Source organism: Dinoponera quadriceps, unplaced genomic scaffold, assembly GCF_001313825.1.
Source record: "Dinoponera quadriceps isolate SergipeBrazil2010 unplaced genomic scaffold, ASM131382v1 scaffold856, whole genome shotgun sequence".
Taxonomy (NCBI): Eukaryota; Metazoa; Arthropoda; class Insecta; order Hymenoptera; family Formicidae; genus Dinoponera; species Dinoponera quadriceps.
This window is the reverse complement of record NW_014554964.1, coordinates 361,080-377,232: the sequence shown is the minus strand read 5'-3', so window position 1 is coordinate 377,232 and position 16,153 is coordinate 361,080. Positions and strand designations below refer to the sequence as shown.

General features: G+C 35.3%; 2 protein-coding genes across 2 annotated transcripts; both read left to right on the top strand.

The window, feature by feature from the left end:
* Positions 1 to 499: 499 nt before the first annotated feature.
* Positions 500 to 5,307, top strand: LOC106742688 (glutamyl aminopeptidase-like). The gene is made up of 9 exons (XM_014615884.1): positions 500 to 819; positions 1,434 to 1,910; positions 2,266 to 2,443; positions 2,830 to 2,968; positions 3,323 to 3,404; positions 3,868 to 4,065; positions 4,425 to 4,774; positions 4,881 to 5,155; positions 5,287 to 5,307. The coding sequence occupies exons 1-9, from the start codon at positions 500 to 502 to the stop codon at positions 5,305 to 5,307; spliced, it is 2,040 nt and encodes a 679-aa protein (XP_014471370.1).
* Positions 5,308 to 5,541: 234 nt separating this feature from the next.
* LOC106742687 lies at positions 5,542 to 14,838 on the top strand. Its single transcript, XM_014615883.1, has 6 exons — positions 5,542 to 5,687; positions 5,853 to 6,161; positions 6,252 to 6,321; positions 10,986 to 11,145; positions 12,351 to 12,405; positions 14,607 to 14,838. The coding sequence occupies exons 1-6, from the start codon at positions 5,542 to 5,544 to the stop codon at positions 14,836 to 14,838; spliced, it is 972 nt and encodes a 323-aa protein (XP_014471369.1).
* Positions 14,839 to 16,153: the final 1,315 nt, after the last annotated feature.

Below are 16,153 nucleotides of genomic sequence, written 5' to 3'. Positions count from 1 at the left end.
TTTTTTATTATATGTGCACCTCTATTAGTTCAATTAATATATAAATAAAACATTAATAAGAAAAAAGAAAAATAAAAAATAAAAAAATAAATAATATCCCGTGTTTGTAAGATATGTATATATTTCTTTTAATTTCGTTCAAGGTTAACATTTACTTAGGTTAACATTACTTAGGTAGTTAAATCAAGTTAAATAATAATATAAATATAGTTAAATAAAGTCCACTGAAAATCCGACACTCTGCGACACAACTGCCTATAAGTAATTAAACGTACAATTGTATCTATGTATGGAAGCGTGTACTTCGTCTTTTTCTTGCCTATGAGAGAAACTGTTCTTGCAGATGACCGAAACGAGAAGTGACGCGATGTTCTTAACAATATTGCTCAACATCGGCCTAATATTTACGGTCGCATCGGCGATTGATTGCGTGCGTTCGAAAGATTGCCGGCCCAATTATAACTTAACACCTGACATAGTTCCCGTACAATACAACATTATGTTGACACCGTACATGGACACCTTCCACGGGGAGTCCAGTGTCCTCCTCCAGTTACTTACTCCTATGCGTAACATTGGTTTACACGCTTACAAGCTGCAAATAGAGGACGAGTCGGTAAAGCTTGTTGCTCATAAGGATAACACAGTGAGAAAGCCGCAGGCATATAGTTATTGCGAGAACAGGCAGATTTTGGTTTTCAAATTCGACGACAAGATCAAACGCGGCGAATATACTCTAAGTATGAAATTTAACGGCTCTTTGCTCGGCATCACAGGCTTTGTCGCAACCAATCGTACAGACCACCAAGGGCAGACAAGGTGAGCGATGTTTGGCGCAAAAAAGCGCAGTTTATAGCTTCTGTTTAATCTGGCCGTGACATACCGATCTAATTATGACAACTGAAAGAAACAATATCTAAGAGATAATATTCATATTCGTACAATACACACACACACAAACACATACACTGGTAACACACACACATATTTACTCACACTAATATTTTTACGTTGAAAAAAAAATTTCTGCAAATAAAAAAATATACGTTTTTCCAAAACAGTAGATTTTCTAAAAAAAATTTGATTACTTAACCGATTGAATTTAGATTTAAATAAATATATTGTTATTACGCACTCGATAAATATTTCGTTTATCTTTCAGATATTTTTTCTCTTATTATAAAATTTTACATTTCGTGAGAAAGAATCGTTTGGTTGCCTAACATGTCGATCACGGAAGATCTTTCTAGTTTTTTATTTCCTTTTTTTCATAAAGAAATAACTTCAGGAAAGTCACCTTACCGATATTTGCATGAGCTTCGCGAGTGATCACGCAAAGGTCACTCGATTGGAAAATAATTATATATCATAGTATATCTTCGTCACGACGGAAGATCTGTCGTAATTAATGTCGAGTCTTTGAAATGCGACAGGCAATCGTACGTAACGCTGTTCGGAACGAATGACGCTCGACGTGCGTTCCCATGTTGGGACGGACCAGTGTGGAAGTCGAAGTTCAACATTTCGGTCGTGCATCCAAGGACACACCGAGCCTGGTCGAATATGCCGCTGAAGGATCAGCGGATGACAAAACTAGCGGATAACAAAACATTGACGAACTTTAAAACTACGCCAAATTTACCTGCCCAATCCTTAATAATCGCCGTTGTGGATGTCGAACACGTCGATATACTGTACAATGATACTCTACACCCAACGTGGAAGATCTACATATGGTGCACACATGAGAAAAAAGACCAAGTAGATGTAATGAGCGTAGCTGTCCCAAGGATTGTTAACTTTCTGACTAAGTACATGGGTATTGCTTGGAAAAATTCAGGCATCGACTTGATTGCGTTTCCGAATCTGCCGACTAAATTCGTTGGAGGTTGGGGTCTCGTTATTGTCAGGTAAAGCACCCTCTAAATTCTTCTTCGAGTAAAATTCTACATAAAAAGTAAAATGGCAGCCGAGTGATTCTTTAGTAGAGTAGAATTCTTTCATTCATTGAATCGTCAGATTGCATTCAAAATTGAAAAGTGAATCTAATGTTAGCAATGTTGAAAGTCACATAAGTGATGATCGAGAAGTGAGATCGGTTATAATAGCTTATAATGTTGTAACGGCTATAGTTGTAATTTCGACGGAAGTGTAAAGCCACTTATCGGCCAAAATTTGTATTTCAAAGCGCGGAATGTTAAACATTGATTGAAAGATACGAAAACTGTCGGCAGAAACGTTTACGTGCAAATATATAAATTTCAGAGAGGAGGATGTCATCGATAAAGGAAACTTTATCGGGTACAAAATAGAAGTGCAGAGAACAGTAGCGTATGCAATCATACAGCAATTTATCGCAACTTTCAGCGGTAGTACCACGTGGTTTGTTGAACGGCTTACGAAAGGGCTTGCGTTATATCTCAGTTATTACATCATAGAAGAGGTTTTTCTTCTTTGTATCTTTTTTCTAGCATTAGTGACACTTGGCTTACGCAATCGAAAAACGCTGACACGGACAGTGTTACATTGTTTCAAATTTAGCCAATCTTTTTTCATACGTAAAGGACAGACAAAAATAATATCATTTAATTTTTCTAAAAGAGCTTCGCAAAGAATACAAAGTGTCAAAATGTCGTTTAATTGTCATGTTTATATCCATAACACCATTATAAGTTTAAATTTTAACAATCCATAACACCATTATAAGTTTAAATTTTAATATTATTTATAAATATTAATAAGGATCTGGATTTTTTAGCAACGACGAATCTCGTGCCGCTATGTTTAGCGTCTTTCTTAATATTAATTGTTTACAACTGCTAATTTTAGAGCCATCTATACGACCAGATGACAGATCTTTATGTAACGCAGATCCAACAGCCTGCTCTGCATAATGACATTATTTTAAATGTGTCGTATATTACAGACAATTCTGATCCGATTTATACATCTCTCATCAACAATAAAGGTAAGAACGCCCAATGAAAGGCTATGATGTAATCATAAGTATACTCGTTGATCGAAACAAAGAGAATCGCAAGTAAAGTCACATCGCGTACGTGAAATCTAATATGAAGAGTACGATATACGGAATTATGACAGCTAAAAAATATATTTGCAATTCGAAATAGTCTATCGATTAGTAAAAGTTATCTCTATTAATTTATTAATTTATTGGAAGGAATATATCTGATAAATTAAGAAAATAAATTGTATCAACTCTATTGTATCAACAGCACTTTTTACAAACTAATGATATTATAGTTTTACTTTGTTAAACTTTTTAATCACTCATTACTGACCCATGTCTTAATTTTTTTAGCATCCGTTAGCATGCACATGTTGCAACATATTATTCAAAAAGAGAAGTTTAATCAAGGCATTGCTAAAATTTTAAATTTTGAGTAAGTAATAATAATAATTTATTGTTTCCCTGTAGGTTACAATCTTTCTTTATCTTACCCCTTATCATTATCTCTGCCAAATTAACTTATTCTGTTTATTTCTAACGCTCATGTACACACGGAGACATCATGGGTCTCCTACTGACCTGGTGTCTTTTAACAGACATATGTCTCCTACAGACAAGTTATCTTTTTTGCCGACTAATTTGCAGACATATTTTGTCTCTTACAGACATTCACTTTCAATTATAATGTATATCTCACGTTATGTTTCCACTCAAAGACATATTGTGTCTCTTTTACAGACATGGACATGGTGTTTTTCACAGATACGTGTACTTCATACTCTATCATCTTGTTTCCACGCGTATCAGCCTACCTTCGCAACTATGCACCTCTCTTATCTCTAATTGTATATATGNCCTGTATTGACTTTTGTGGAACATGAGGATGACTACAGCAGGCATATTTCACAATATCCTTATCCATCACGAAACAACAATAGATTTCGTGAATGGTACACACCTATAACGTACACCACGCAGCAAGAACTTAACTTTTCGAACACTTCGCCTAGATTGTGGTTGGCAGATGAAATTATAACAATTAATGTAACTAATCCAAAACACTGGATCATATTCAACATACAACAAACCAGTGAGTATGGTGACTCCATATGAGAAAACTTTTGGTTCAGTTACGTCACCGGGAAGCAGTTACTAAATAAATATATATATATATATATATATTTATTTATTTATTTATTTATATAAAATATTAGGGGAAAAGAAAAGGAGCGTGTGGTTTAAGGCGAAGTGGAAACGGAAGTATCAATTAGAGATAAAAGAGGTGTATAGTTATATATATGCGTATATATACAATTAATATACGTGATAATGATATAACATGTCAAACTTTAAACATTGGGATTGACGTACACACATAAAATAATGAAAAATTAATTAATTAATTGTAGGATATTACTGCGTCCGATATAATCTATCTTCTTATTTAACACAGTTACACAAGCGCTTCCTATGATTGGTGGCAGTTATTCCAACGAGAAATTGTTGTGGACCGTTACAAATATAACTTAGAGCACGTAATGTACAAGTGGACATCGCAAACAAACTATCCTGTATTGACTTTTGTGGAACATGAGGATGACTACAGCAGGCATATTTCACAATATCCTTATCCATCACGAAACAACAATAGATTTCGTGAATGGTACACACCTATAACGTACACCACGCAGCAAGAACTTAACTTTTCGAACACTTCGCCTAGATTGTGGTTGGCAGATGAAATTATAACAATTAATGTAACTAATCCAAAACACTGGATCATATTCAACATACAACAAACCAGTGAGTATGGTGACTCCATATGAGAAAACTTTTGGTTCAGTTACGTCACCGGGAAGCAGTTACTAAATTCATTGAGATAACTGTTTATTTTTCGTTTCTTCGACAGACTTTTATCGCGTCAATTACAACACCGACTATTGGTTTTACATCACGCATCATCTAAACGAAAACGATTATAGAAAGATCCACCGCTTGAATCGTGCTCAACTCATCGATGATGCGTATCATTTTATGATGATGCAGGAAATGCACTACACAGTCTTTCTCGAGCTTACCGGATACATGTGGAAAGAAATGGACTATGTACCGTGGCACTCTATGGCGAACGTTTTGCACTATATGTCGCCCTTCTTCGATTTCTTAGAGAGTGAATATTTCAAGGTATATAGCAATGTAATTAAAATTAATGTGTATTGTGATATTGGTGATAGTACACACATTGTGATATTGGGTATATACATAAACAAAATGAAATATAGGTCGCAACATTTTTACCTCGATAATCTCTTCAGAACGCACCCAGTATTCCATAGGAAGTTTTTTAGCAATTCTCGAGGGATAAATTTCCCTATTAGATACCGCGTATTTCGAGATTCATCGAAATAAACGATTAGGATCTTCTTTCTGCCAACTGATTTTATGCATAGATAGTTGTGTCAGGCGTAAAATTTCTCGAATAATATACACATGACGTATGAAGAGTATGGGAAATTAATATTATTAAACGATTTTTCTAGAAACATATATTGGAAATGTTCGCGAAATATATGAGGACTTACGAATACAGTGAAACCGTAGCGGACGCCACGTCGTTATTAGTATACTATTGGGCGTGTAAACTCGGCGATTTCAAGTGCAGAGAGATGGCTGCTAATATGTTGACACAACATCTAAGTAACACCAAGAAAAATCCGTAATTATTCTGACAAACAGTTTTCCTCTTTCCAAGTGTCAACTCATGTTCACCATTTTGAACGATATTTTTCTCACAATGTTTTGTGAATCGTTAGGTAGAGATGACATTTGAAAAAAGCTGATTGTTTATTACAATTTTTTCGTCATTTCATGTTCATCGTAGAATTCTGCCAGGTTGGGAGAATTGGGTGTATTGCGCGGGTCTAATGAACGCGAACAAAAGTGTTTGGGATCAAGCGGCGCGGCACTTTGTTACCAAAAACAGGGTAATGATAAAACACCTATCTTGTACCGAGGACAATATGATTGTAAATAGTTTTTTGAATTCAACTATATTCGACATGAGTTCTGTATGGGATTATTTGGAACCTGAACAGCTGATGAAATTATACCGTGGCGTAATGAAGAAGCACGCGAGGAAGAAGGAAGTGGTCGATTTTATCTTGGGCTATTTTGACGAACTTATGTCACAGTAAAATCTTTTCTCTTTCACCATGCACGCGATGTATGCAGCAAAGCGTGTTTTTTCACATCCACTTAAATCTGTTGTTTTATATTACAGTCACATGAATATAAACGAGAAATTAGGTAGCATTATCATGAACGTGTATTCCAGGTGCCAACTTAATCAGGTAAACATCGTGATCTCGTGCTTCACGGTTTACTAATGACTACAAATCGGCATAAAAGACTTAATACGCAATATGATTAAATATTTTTAGTATTTTCTGTAACAGTATATATTTATTTTTACCCGTTATCGTAAAACTCAGTGACAGGCTAACGTTTATTATATACATCATTTCCGCTTTTGTGAACAAACAATAAATAACAAATCAATAAGGCATGTGTTTAAAGAAGCCTAATAACCTGGTTGCACGATGTGTCAAAGCTATTATGCCGGTCTGTAGACATTTGATTATTTTCATTTCTCTCCGTACATGTGATATATACTGTCTCTTTAGATTTTAATCTTTTAAATCTTAATTATGCGATGATTACACCGTGTCAAATATTATATGATATTAAGCAGCACTATTACTTCACGCGATGGCAACGATCTGTTTTTAGGTATGGGAGTTCACAATCAGTAAGTATAAATGGAACAAATCACAGTTGGATACGATAAGAAATATGATAAAACAGCGGGAGGATCAGATAGAGATGCAGAAAGTTATTTATCTGGGGCCTTTCATGACCGTTGCACGAAAAGATTGCCAATTAATCGCATGAAAAAATTATTATAATTTATTTATTTGTTAATAATTATTATTATTATTTTAATTATAATATGCATATATATTAAAAACGTATAAGTATAGACATTATCTTCAAAATATATGCATATATGTGTTTTATTTCGATATGTGATTGAAGTTTAGAGCGAGCTTCGAGTGAAAGTTAAAAAAACTTTTTTACAAATTTAACCTAAGTAAAAAAACAAAAATATGTAAAAAATTATAAATTTGTGCAAGATGTGTCAACATTTATGTTATCGATGAACTATTTTTTTTCTAATGTATATCGTTCCATGGAATATAAAATTATTTACATTTGTTTGTGCAAGCCACTAGAACTCTCGGCAGGAATATAAATTGTGTGAATATTCTCGCGCGCGCAAGAATATATTTTCCGTTTTTCTTACTTTTTTATGTTAATATTTACACATTTTGCACAATTTTATTGTTTTGCGCGTAATTTTGAGATTTTACTGAGGTTAAATTTCGGAAAAAATTTTTTAATTTTTGCTCGAAGATTGCTCCAAACTTCAACCACATGTTTCCCTTTCCTTCCTTTTGAAATAAGATCATTACACTGTGCAAAAAAATCGATTCCCTTGAATTTAATGAAATTTTATTAATTGAAACAAAATTGTCCTTGAAATAGAGAAAACATAGGAATGTTTAATTCAACAAACAGGATTATTTGTTTCCCCAAACAATAAATATCTTTACTTCATAACATATTTTATTTTGAATTTTCACTTATTACAATGATTGTCACAAACAATAAATTATTTGAAAATAATATGATATTACGTTAGAAAAGTGTTAAAGAACTTCTTTGTCTTAGTAGGACATAATTTTAATAGTGGAATTTAATATATAATGAAATATTGTTTTTACTTAAAACAAAATAATACTTAAAACATTTTACTTAAAACAACATAATTTTAATAGTGGAATTTAATATATAATGAAATATTGTTTTTACTTAAAACAAAATAATATTCTCTCTAAATAATATTGTTTTTCATTCAAATATAATGATATTTGATATTAAATTATATTGTTTATATTAATCAAACCCAAGTCAAATAAATCTCCCCTAAATTATACTAAATCCAAAGAAATCTTTTTCTCTATATATCGTTACTTTCACTCGCGACGTATCGTTCTTTCGTTACTTCGAAAACTGCATCGTTCTGCTTGAAACATTTTCGTATACGATCTGACCGGATTAAATTCATCAAGTCTCGCATTACGCCATCGTGTGCGGTAATAGATCTACAAAGCGGCACGTTTGTGCGGATCTGTTACCGACTCTGTACGGCTCCTGTGATGTTAACACGCGATATGACAGTGCGCTGTCGAATTACGTTCCGGGTTTCCTGTCTCTCAGTTAATCATCGTACAACAAACGGACGTACACGGTAAGTTGGTCCGCGCGTCTGAATATCGAATTATCCGCACAGATCGCTGCGTCTTGCTTCTTATTTGTTGCTATTTCTATCTAACATTTAAAAAGTGCGATATTTTGCGCATGTCAATTATTTCATCAATCGTTCGTCATCCTTGCGAAAGGCTCGAGAATGACTCGCACATGCGAGAAAGTAGATTTGAAACGCAATATTGGAAGTGTAAAACGTATACCCGAGCGCAAGTTCGACTGAAATTACCAACAGTGGGTGCAGAGTAACCTTTGACGCAGCAACGCGACGGTAATATGTTCCAAACAATAATCTATTAATTTTAAGTTAATTTTTGTTTACTTTATGGCCGATCGATTTCACGCATAAAACGCCCACCAATGAAATTCTGCCGATAATGAGCGGGTAAAAGAATCTGATAATGATCGCGTAAAAGAAATAATTTTATACATTTGTCACACAGATAAAAATAATTTTGCTGTTATAGCGAAACTATCATTGCTACTGCATATTCGTTACGACAACGACAGTAGTCGTAACGAATATGCAGTAGTTTAGTTAGCATAACCAAATTAGCGAATTATTCGTAATTAGAGCAGAAAAACAGTTTCGTTGTCGGGACAGAAAATATTCTACACGGTAAATTTGTCCTCGGGACACGCGTTAATTTACTATTAGAACAAAATAGTGTTCTCCTACATTTATTTTGTTTCCACAACAAAATAATTGGTAGATTCGGCAGAATAATTCAGGGAATAGTAATTGTTATTGTCAACAAATCGTTATGCCATCCACGTAGTAACTGACAGATTTGGTTGTACCAGCAAATTATTTTTCTCCGTGCCATGGAATGTTTATTTATCTAAAGTGCCTGTTGATATATCTTTGTCTAACGATACACGACCCTTCTTCCGTGAGGTATTTGTAGGCTTTCAGATTGCTCACCGGTCACTCTGTGTCTCTAAAGACACAGTGTTATGATGTCTTAAAAAAGTAAGTGGAAGCAGTCGCGAGATGAAATTATAATTTGAAGTTATTGAACAATTGGATCACTCGTTAGTTAAACATACTATCATATACCAGGTGTAGAAATATGAAACCGGAATTTTTTTGTAAAAATTACACGTCTGTTGTTTGAAAATGATAAAAAATATTTTATTCAAAATAACGTCCATTGCTATTTATACATTTTTCCCACCTCTCCGGCAGTTTATGAATGCCACGCCAAAAAAACATTTCTTCTTTTGAAGCAAACCAGCTATCGAGCCATTTTCGTACATTTTCATACGAATTGAAGCATTGTTCAGCGAGAGCGTGTCCCATTGATGCGAATAGATGATAATCGGACGGAGCCAAGTCTGGAGAATAAGCCGCATGTGTTAGTATTTCCCAACTGAACGCCTCGATCGTTTCCCTGACTCGTTTTGCTGTGTGTGATGGGGCATTATCATGGAGCAAAATGAGTTTGTGTTGCCTTTTTCCATATTCCGGTCGTTTTTCACGCAATGCTCGATTTAAATCGATAATTTGTTGTTGGTAGCGATCAGTGTTAACGGTTTCAACAGGTTTTAGCAGCTCATAATAGATTACACCCTTCTGATCCCACCAAACACAGAGCATTGTCTTCTTTCCAAAGCGATTGCAGTGGATGTCGATGGTTCGCCTGGATTCACCCATGATTTCTGACGCTTAGGATTCTCAAAATATATCCATTTTTCATCACCTGTCATGATACGATGGACTTTCTTTTGTATCTGTCGAGCAGCATTTCACAAGTGGTTTTTCGATTTTCTTGCTGTCTTTCATTCAGTTCATGCGGAACCCATTTTCCCACTTTCTGAATCATGGCTTTCAAACGAATTGAGACAGCTTTCTGCGTCACATTCAATTCATCCGCGAGTTCTTGTTGAGTTTGAGTATCATCTTCATCCAATAAGGCTTGCGATTCGTTGTCTGCGAACTTTTTCGGTGGTTTCCCACGCTCTTCGTTTCTCACGTCAAAATCACCACTTTTGAATTTTTTCAACCACTCGAAACACTGTGCTTTACCAAAAGCATGTTCACCGTAAGCTTCGACAAGCATTCGATGCGATTCTGCAGCAGTTTTCTTCAAATGATAACAAAAAACCAATACTGTCCGCAAATCGTAGTTCGTAGGCACAAAACTCGACATGTTTAAGGTTATAGAAAAATATACCGGTGTATGGAACTTGGGTTGTTGTGTGTTGAAAATCTTCGTCAGCTGTTAAAGGGAGATGATAGCGCTGTAGAAGCGGTCTTACGGTCCCTAAATTGATGGCACCATCTATAGGGAAATTCCGGTTTCATACTTCTATACCTGGTATACGTGTATGTGCGTGAAAGTGTACATTTCGTCTCTTTTTCTCGTCGTAAGGAAGAAACTGTTCTTGCAGATGACTGGGACGAGAACGGTCGCGATGTACTTCGAACTGTTGCTCGGTGCCGGCCTAATGTTCACCCTCGCAACGGCAATTATTGATACAAACGTGGATTCGGAAAATTGCGCGCCCTATTATATTATGTCGGTTTATACAATTCTCATACGTCACGCCGGAACCTTACGCGAACATTTTTCGCGGGGAGTCCAGTGTCCTCTTCAATCTACGCTCTTATGTCCTTACTCAGACGCGATACATTAGTTTACACGCTTACAAGCTGCAAGTAGAGAACAAATCGATACTGTTTGTTGTCCGTAAAGATAATACGGTCTGTAAGCCGCGGATGTACAGTTATTGCACGGAAACGCAGACTTTGGTTCTCGAGTTCGACAAGCGAATCTTGTCTGGTGAGTAAACTCTAAGCATGAAATTCAACGGATCTCTGCACGGCAGCGCAGGCTTTGTCGCGACCGGTCACACGGATAACGAAAGACGTATAACGAAAGACGTACAAGGTGAAGTACCAGGAGAAACATGAAGAAGAGGCCGTCCGCTTCGGCAAACCGTTTGCCGCTGCTTACTGGCCACGATCTACCGACAGCCTACAAAGTACACAACTTCTAAAGTGCAGTATGATATCGAAAAGAATAGTCACGAGTGGTAATTTTCAGCGATCTCTTTTCTTTCCGATAAATAAATAAATAAATAAATAAATAAATAAATAAACTAGACAAAATAAACTAGACAAAATAAATGAATATTAAACAAATAAAACGTCAACGTCTTGACCGACAGCGCATCTTGAACTTTTCAACTTTGGTACTCTTTGCACGCAAGAAACTTGCTCTTTTATTTCCTACCATTTATTTTTTATTTATTTACTCTTTTTCTCCCTTTAAGGATAAATAGATAAAAAATTAATGGAAGGAAATAAAAGAGCAAGTTTCTCGCGTACAGAAGATACCGTTTGACAAGTTCAAGGCGCGTTGCCATTGGATGTTACACGCCCATCTGGATTGCTAATTGGAATAATTATCGATACTTTCGCCCGAGATATCGTCGTCAACGTCGGCCGCTGTCCGCATGAGCTTTGCGTAAACGACGTTTAATTAAGCGACAATTGTGCGATATCGTGTTATGATGGAAGATCCGTTAAAATCATCTTTGAAATGCGACAGGTAGACATACATGACGTTATTCTAGCCGACCGGAGCACGACGTGCGTTTCCGTGTTGGGACTAGCCGTCGTTGAGAGCAACCTTCGACATCTCCGTCGTGTATCCGAAATATCAAACGGCACTGTCGAATATGCCCTCCCGGGAAACGTCGAATTTTACGGCCGACAAAATGCAGACGCGCTTTCAAACCACTCCCGATTTGCTCACCTACTTCGTGGCGATCGCGGTTCTCAATATCCGTCACGTGTTCAGCGGTCATTCGGCGAGCAGAAACGACATACGTCAATTTCGTCAACACGACACAGACGTCGCCACGATGTGATGCAGATGACACATGAAGAAGTAACTGAATATCGTGCAATAAACCGCTAATAAGGTGTCTCGCTTCATGAGCAAGAATCTGTTGTATTCTCTGAGGAAAGTTGAACTTGTAGCGTTTCCGAAACTGCCGGTAAAATACGTGAGAGGTTGGGCGCTCACTGTTATGAGGTGAGCGTGCGATCGGAATCTCGATGATCAGGCGGCGGGCCTCGAGGGCAGTTTTTCCCAACGACGAACAAACGACCACCAACGAACTCTCGACGATAGACGCGTTTTTGTCGTAGCTCGTCTTGAGTCAGACCAGGTATATTGGGAAGCACACTGACAGAAATTATAAGTTATTTTCGGCTTCAACCGTACTTCTTTCGGCTTTTACCATGAAAATAGTAGTAGCAATATGCAAGTTTATTAACACTGACACTATAGTAACATTTATTAGAAAAACAGTCCTCTTGACTATAATTTTTTTACTATAATGTATAGTTATGACATTATAGTTACAAATACTAAATATTTTTCTCTCAGCGTAGAAGATTGCAGATTGCAGAAATTGGAATCAATTAACATTCATGGTGCAAAAATTAATCATTTTGGCTGTTGGAACATCTAATAATTATCACAATATATGGCCGAAACTTTTCGATAATAAAGTAATTTCTGTCTAAGTGCATAGTATATTAAAATATGTACAAATTAGATGCGTCATCAGCTTTTATCGTCCTTTATTATTTGATTTTAATCGAAGAGCCTTACAATCATTTTAATCGAAGAGCCTTACAATCATTTACTTGATGGAATCAACTAATCTTGATTTGAGCTTATCTTGTCCTGGTTGATCAAAATCCGATTTTCAATCCGCAATCTTCATTTTTCAATATCTGGTCTAATATGAGTTTCGATCGTACGGAAAAATAAATCTAAGATTTTTAATTTTAATTTCTTACGAGGGAACTTTGTTCAAAATGGCCATATCTTTGCACTGGGTGTAATTTAAATATGTGAGAATCTTTGATCCTCTTATTCAAGAACATGATATTCAGGAAAGACGATATCACGTATACAACTCAACATGGTCGCAAATTTAGGGTACAGATGAAAATAGCACACAAAGTGACAAGGCAGTATACCGAAAATTTTCTCAGCCTACAAAAATAGTCTTACCTGTGGTTTAATAAAGCACTTACGTTGTATTTGAATTATCACGCTTTGATTCACGAGGTGATTGTTTTGTATCGTCAGCTTTAGCCACACGCAACTTTGCACGCGCAATTAAGAGAGACGTCATTAATTTTAACATTAGGTCGAAATCCACGATACTGCTTGTACGTTGAAATTTTACGTAGATATTAGAATTTTTCAATAACAGCGAGATCCACATTACTAAGATCTACATATCTTCTCTATCATGCTAAAAAAATGTAAAATAAACATTAATTTATTCTACTATTAATTTCAGATCCTCAAGAATCAGTATATGATGGGGCTCTTCGTAGAACGCGTTCTGCAACCTGCTCTGTGTAACGACGAATTATATTACCTAAATATAATCGAATATAACATGTTACCCGAATTAAATCCGCTTTACGCTCCTCTCATTTACAAGAAAAGTGAGAATATTTTAATATTACGATATAATTACAAATATGGCCGTTGATTAAAATCGAAATGTAACGTCATATCGAGCTAACGTAACGAAACGAAGTCGTTCACCAATGCGAATAATATAATAAATACGATATTTTAACGGTTAACTAATTTATTCGCGATTTACTGGTCTCTATGAAAGAGAAAATTAATTCATAAAATGTATGTATATATTATTTTTCTGTAGCAAATTTAGAATCAATTTCCTTCCGCCGTATCAGCCACATTTGTGAATAGTGGACGCGCTTTTACGATTTCTCGATTGTTGCAACTTATTTAATCTAACAAGTTTTTTACCGTGCAAATTGTTATAGCATTGTTTTAGCAATTGTTATAGCGTTCGCTATAATATACATGTTGGAACATCTAATTACAAAAGAGGTACTCTAAAAAATCCTTGTCAATTATTCGATGTAAATAATGCATACAATGTAATATAATGCGACAATAGCACGTAATTCATTATCGTATAACCACTGGGAAAGAAAGCAACGTACTATATTATTTAATATTTAATATTATTTCGTTAAATTATAATTCGCATATGTTACATTATTATAAACTGCCTGAATTTTTAACAATTACCGCGCATATGTGCACTTTATTATACGAATTCATAGCATAACGCTCCGATAAATGTAATAATGAATAATACGATAATTTTGGAATTCAAGCTGTTACAGCATTCGACACGATCGATATTGAATGTTATTACTCCTACACAGAGAGCTGCAGACTGCCAGTGCACGGCAATTCTGGACGATCTTGAACGCAGCGGAAAACGAATTCGAGAAAAATTACGAGTATAAATTAAAGGAAGTAATGGAATCCTGGCTAACACAATCAAACACGCCTACATTGTATGTTGACATTGAGCAATATGACAACAGTATAATAGTACGTCTTATGCAAAGAATTTATGATGCGCAACTCACCGTTATCCGCCACATCAAGTAGAAGATACCTATAACCTTCACTACGAACACAGAGCTTCGTTTCACCAATACTAACTTTGTATATTGGATGACCAGTTCTACAATGACACTCCCAAAAATCACGTTTGACAAATGGATCATATTCAACTTACAACAAATTGATGAGTACCGGCAGTATGTAGGATAAATTGTCTGTTCAACTTCATCGGCGCAAACGGTATTTTTATTTTACTCTCTAAATTTCTCCGTAATTCCACTGAAATTCCACTCGAAAAGCAGAGCGACAGCCGAGTCACTGCGAATCGAGTGACTTTTCACTCGTGTAGCAAGAATTCCTCCATTTGGAATCGCCGAGGGAATATTTTTATTGGAAATTGTAAATTCGCCGTCTAGCGGGAACAAATACATTTTAATTGACTGAAACGTTCACGTACGCAGGAAAAATATTGTAATGTCGATAGAATTGGCCAATGGCACCGTGATCGGAATAAATCTTATTGATTCGATTCGATTTTAACGAGATTTTATTGAAACTAATTTATATAACTCAGCGTTTAGGTGAATATCCCAATTAGTGACAAAATAATCTCATTGTAAAAATAAATTATTAAGTTATTATAATAATATATATGTTAGATACAAATATTTATTTTATTTGAAATTTTTAACATTTGGGATTTTAATTATATTAGATTTTTAAAATTTATGATAAGATTTTAATTAATGTATAACATGTTCTTAAGAGAACGGAAGTATCATTATATTTAGTGACATGTAACTTTGATTTTGATACTATTCCTTAAATTTTTATGATGGATAAAATTTACAATTCACATTTGCTCTTTAGAAACAGGAACATTAATATCATTTTATACCATATTTATTTAAATAGTTAGTGAAAAGACAAATAAATATTCCAGTATCGATTAGTGATATATATGTCTTGACTATAAAAAATATATACATTGTTACATTTTTTACTTGTAAAATATTTGTTTAACCTTTCTTCGGCTTTGACAGTACGATTTTAAACATTTAAGAAATAGTTACAAAGAAATACCAAAAAAACGCTTTGTACAGGGTGCGGCGAAAGGTATGCCCTCATTTTGGAGAGCAATCAATAAAATACTATTAAATGTAGAGGATTGGAAATTTTTTTATTACCTTTGGTACTTCAAACAGTTTTTTTACATTAACGTTTAAAAACGATATCTGCAAGATGGCGGCCTCCAGTAGCAATGCACTGATGTAGCCGATTTTGGAAGCTTCGGGCTGCGTTTTGGCACATCTGAATCGGAATGGCGTTCACCTCTTCGATGATTCTCCTTTTCAGTTCT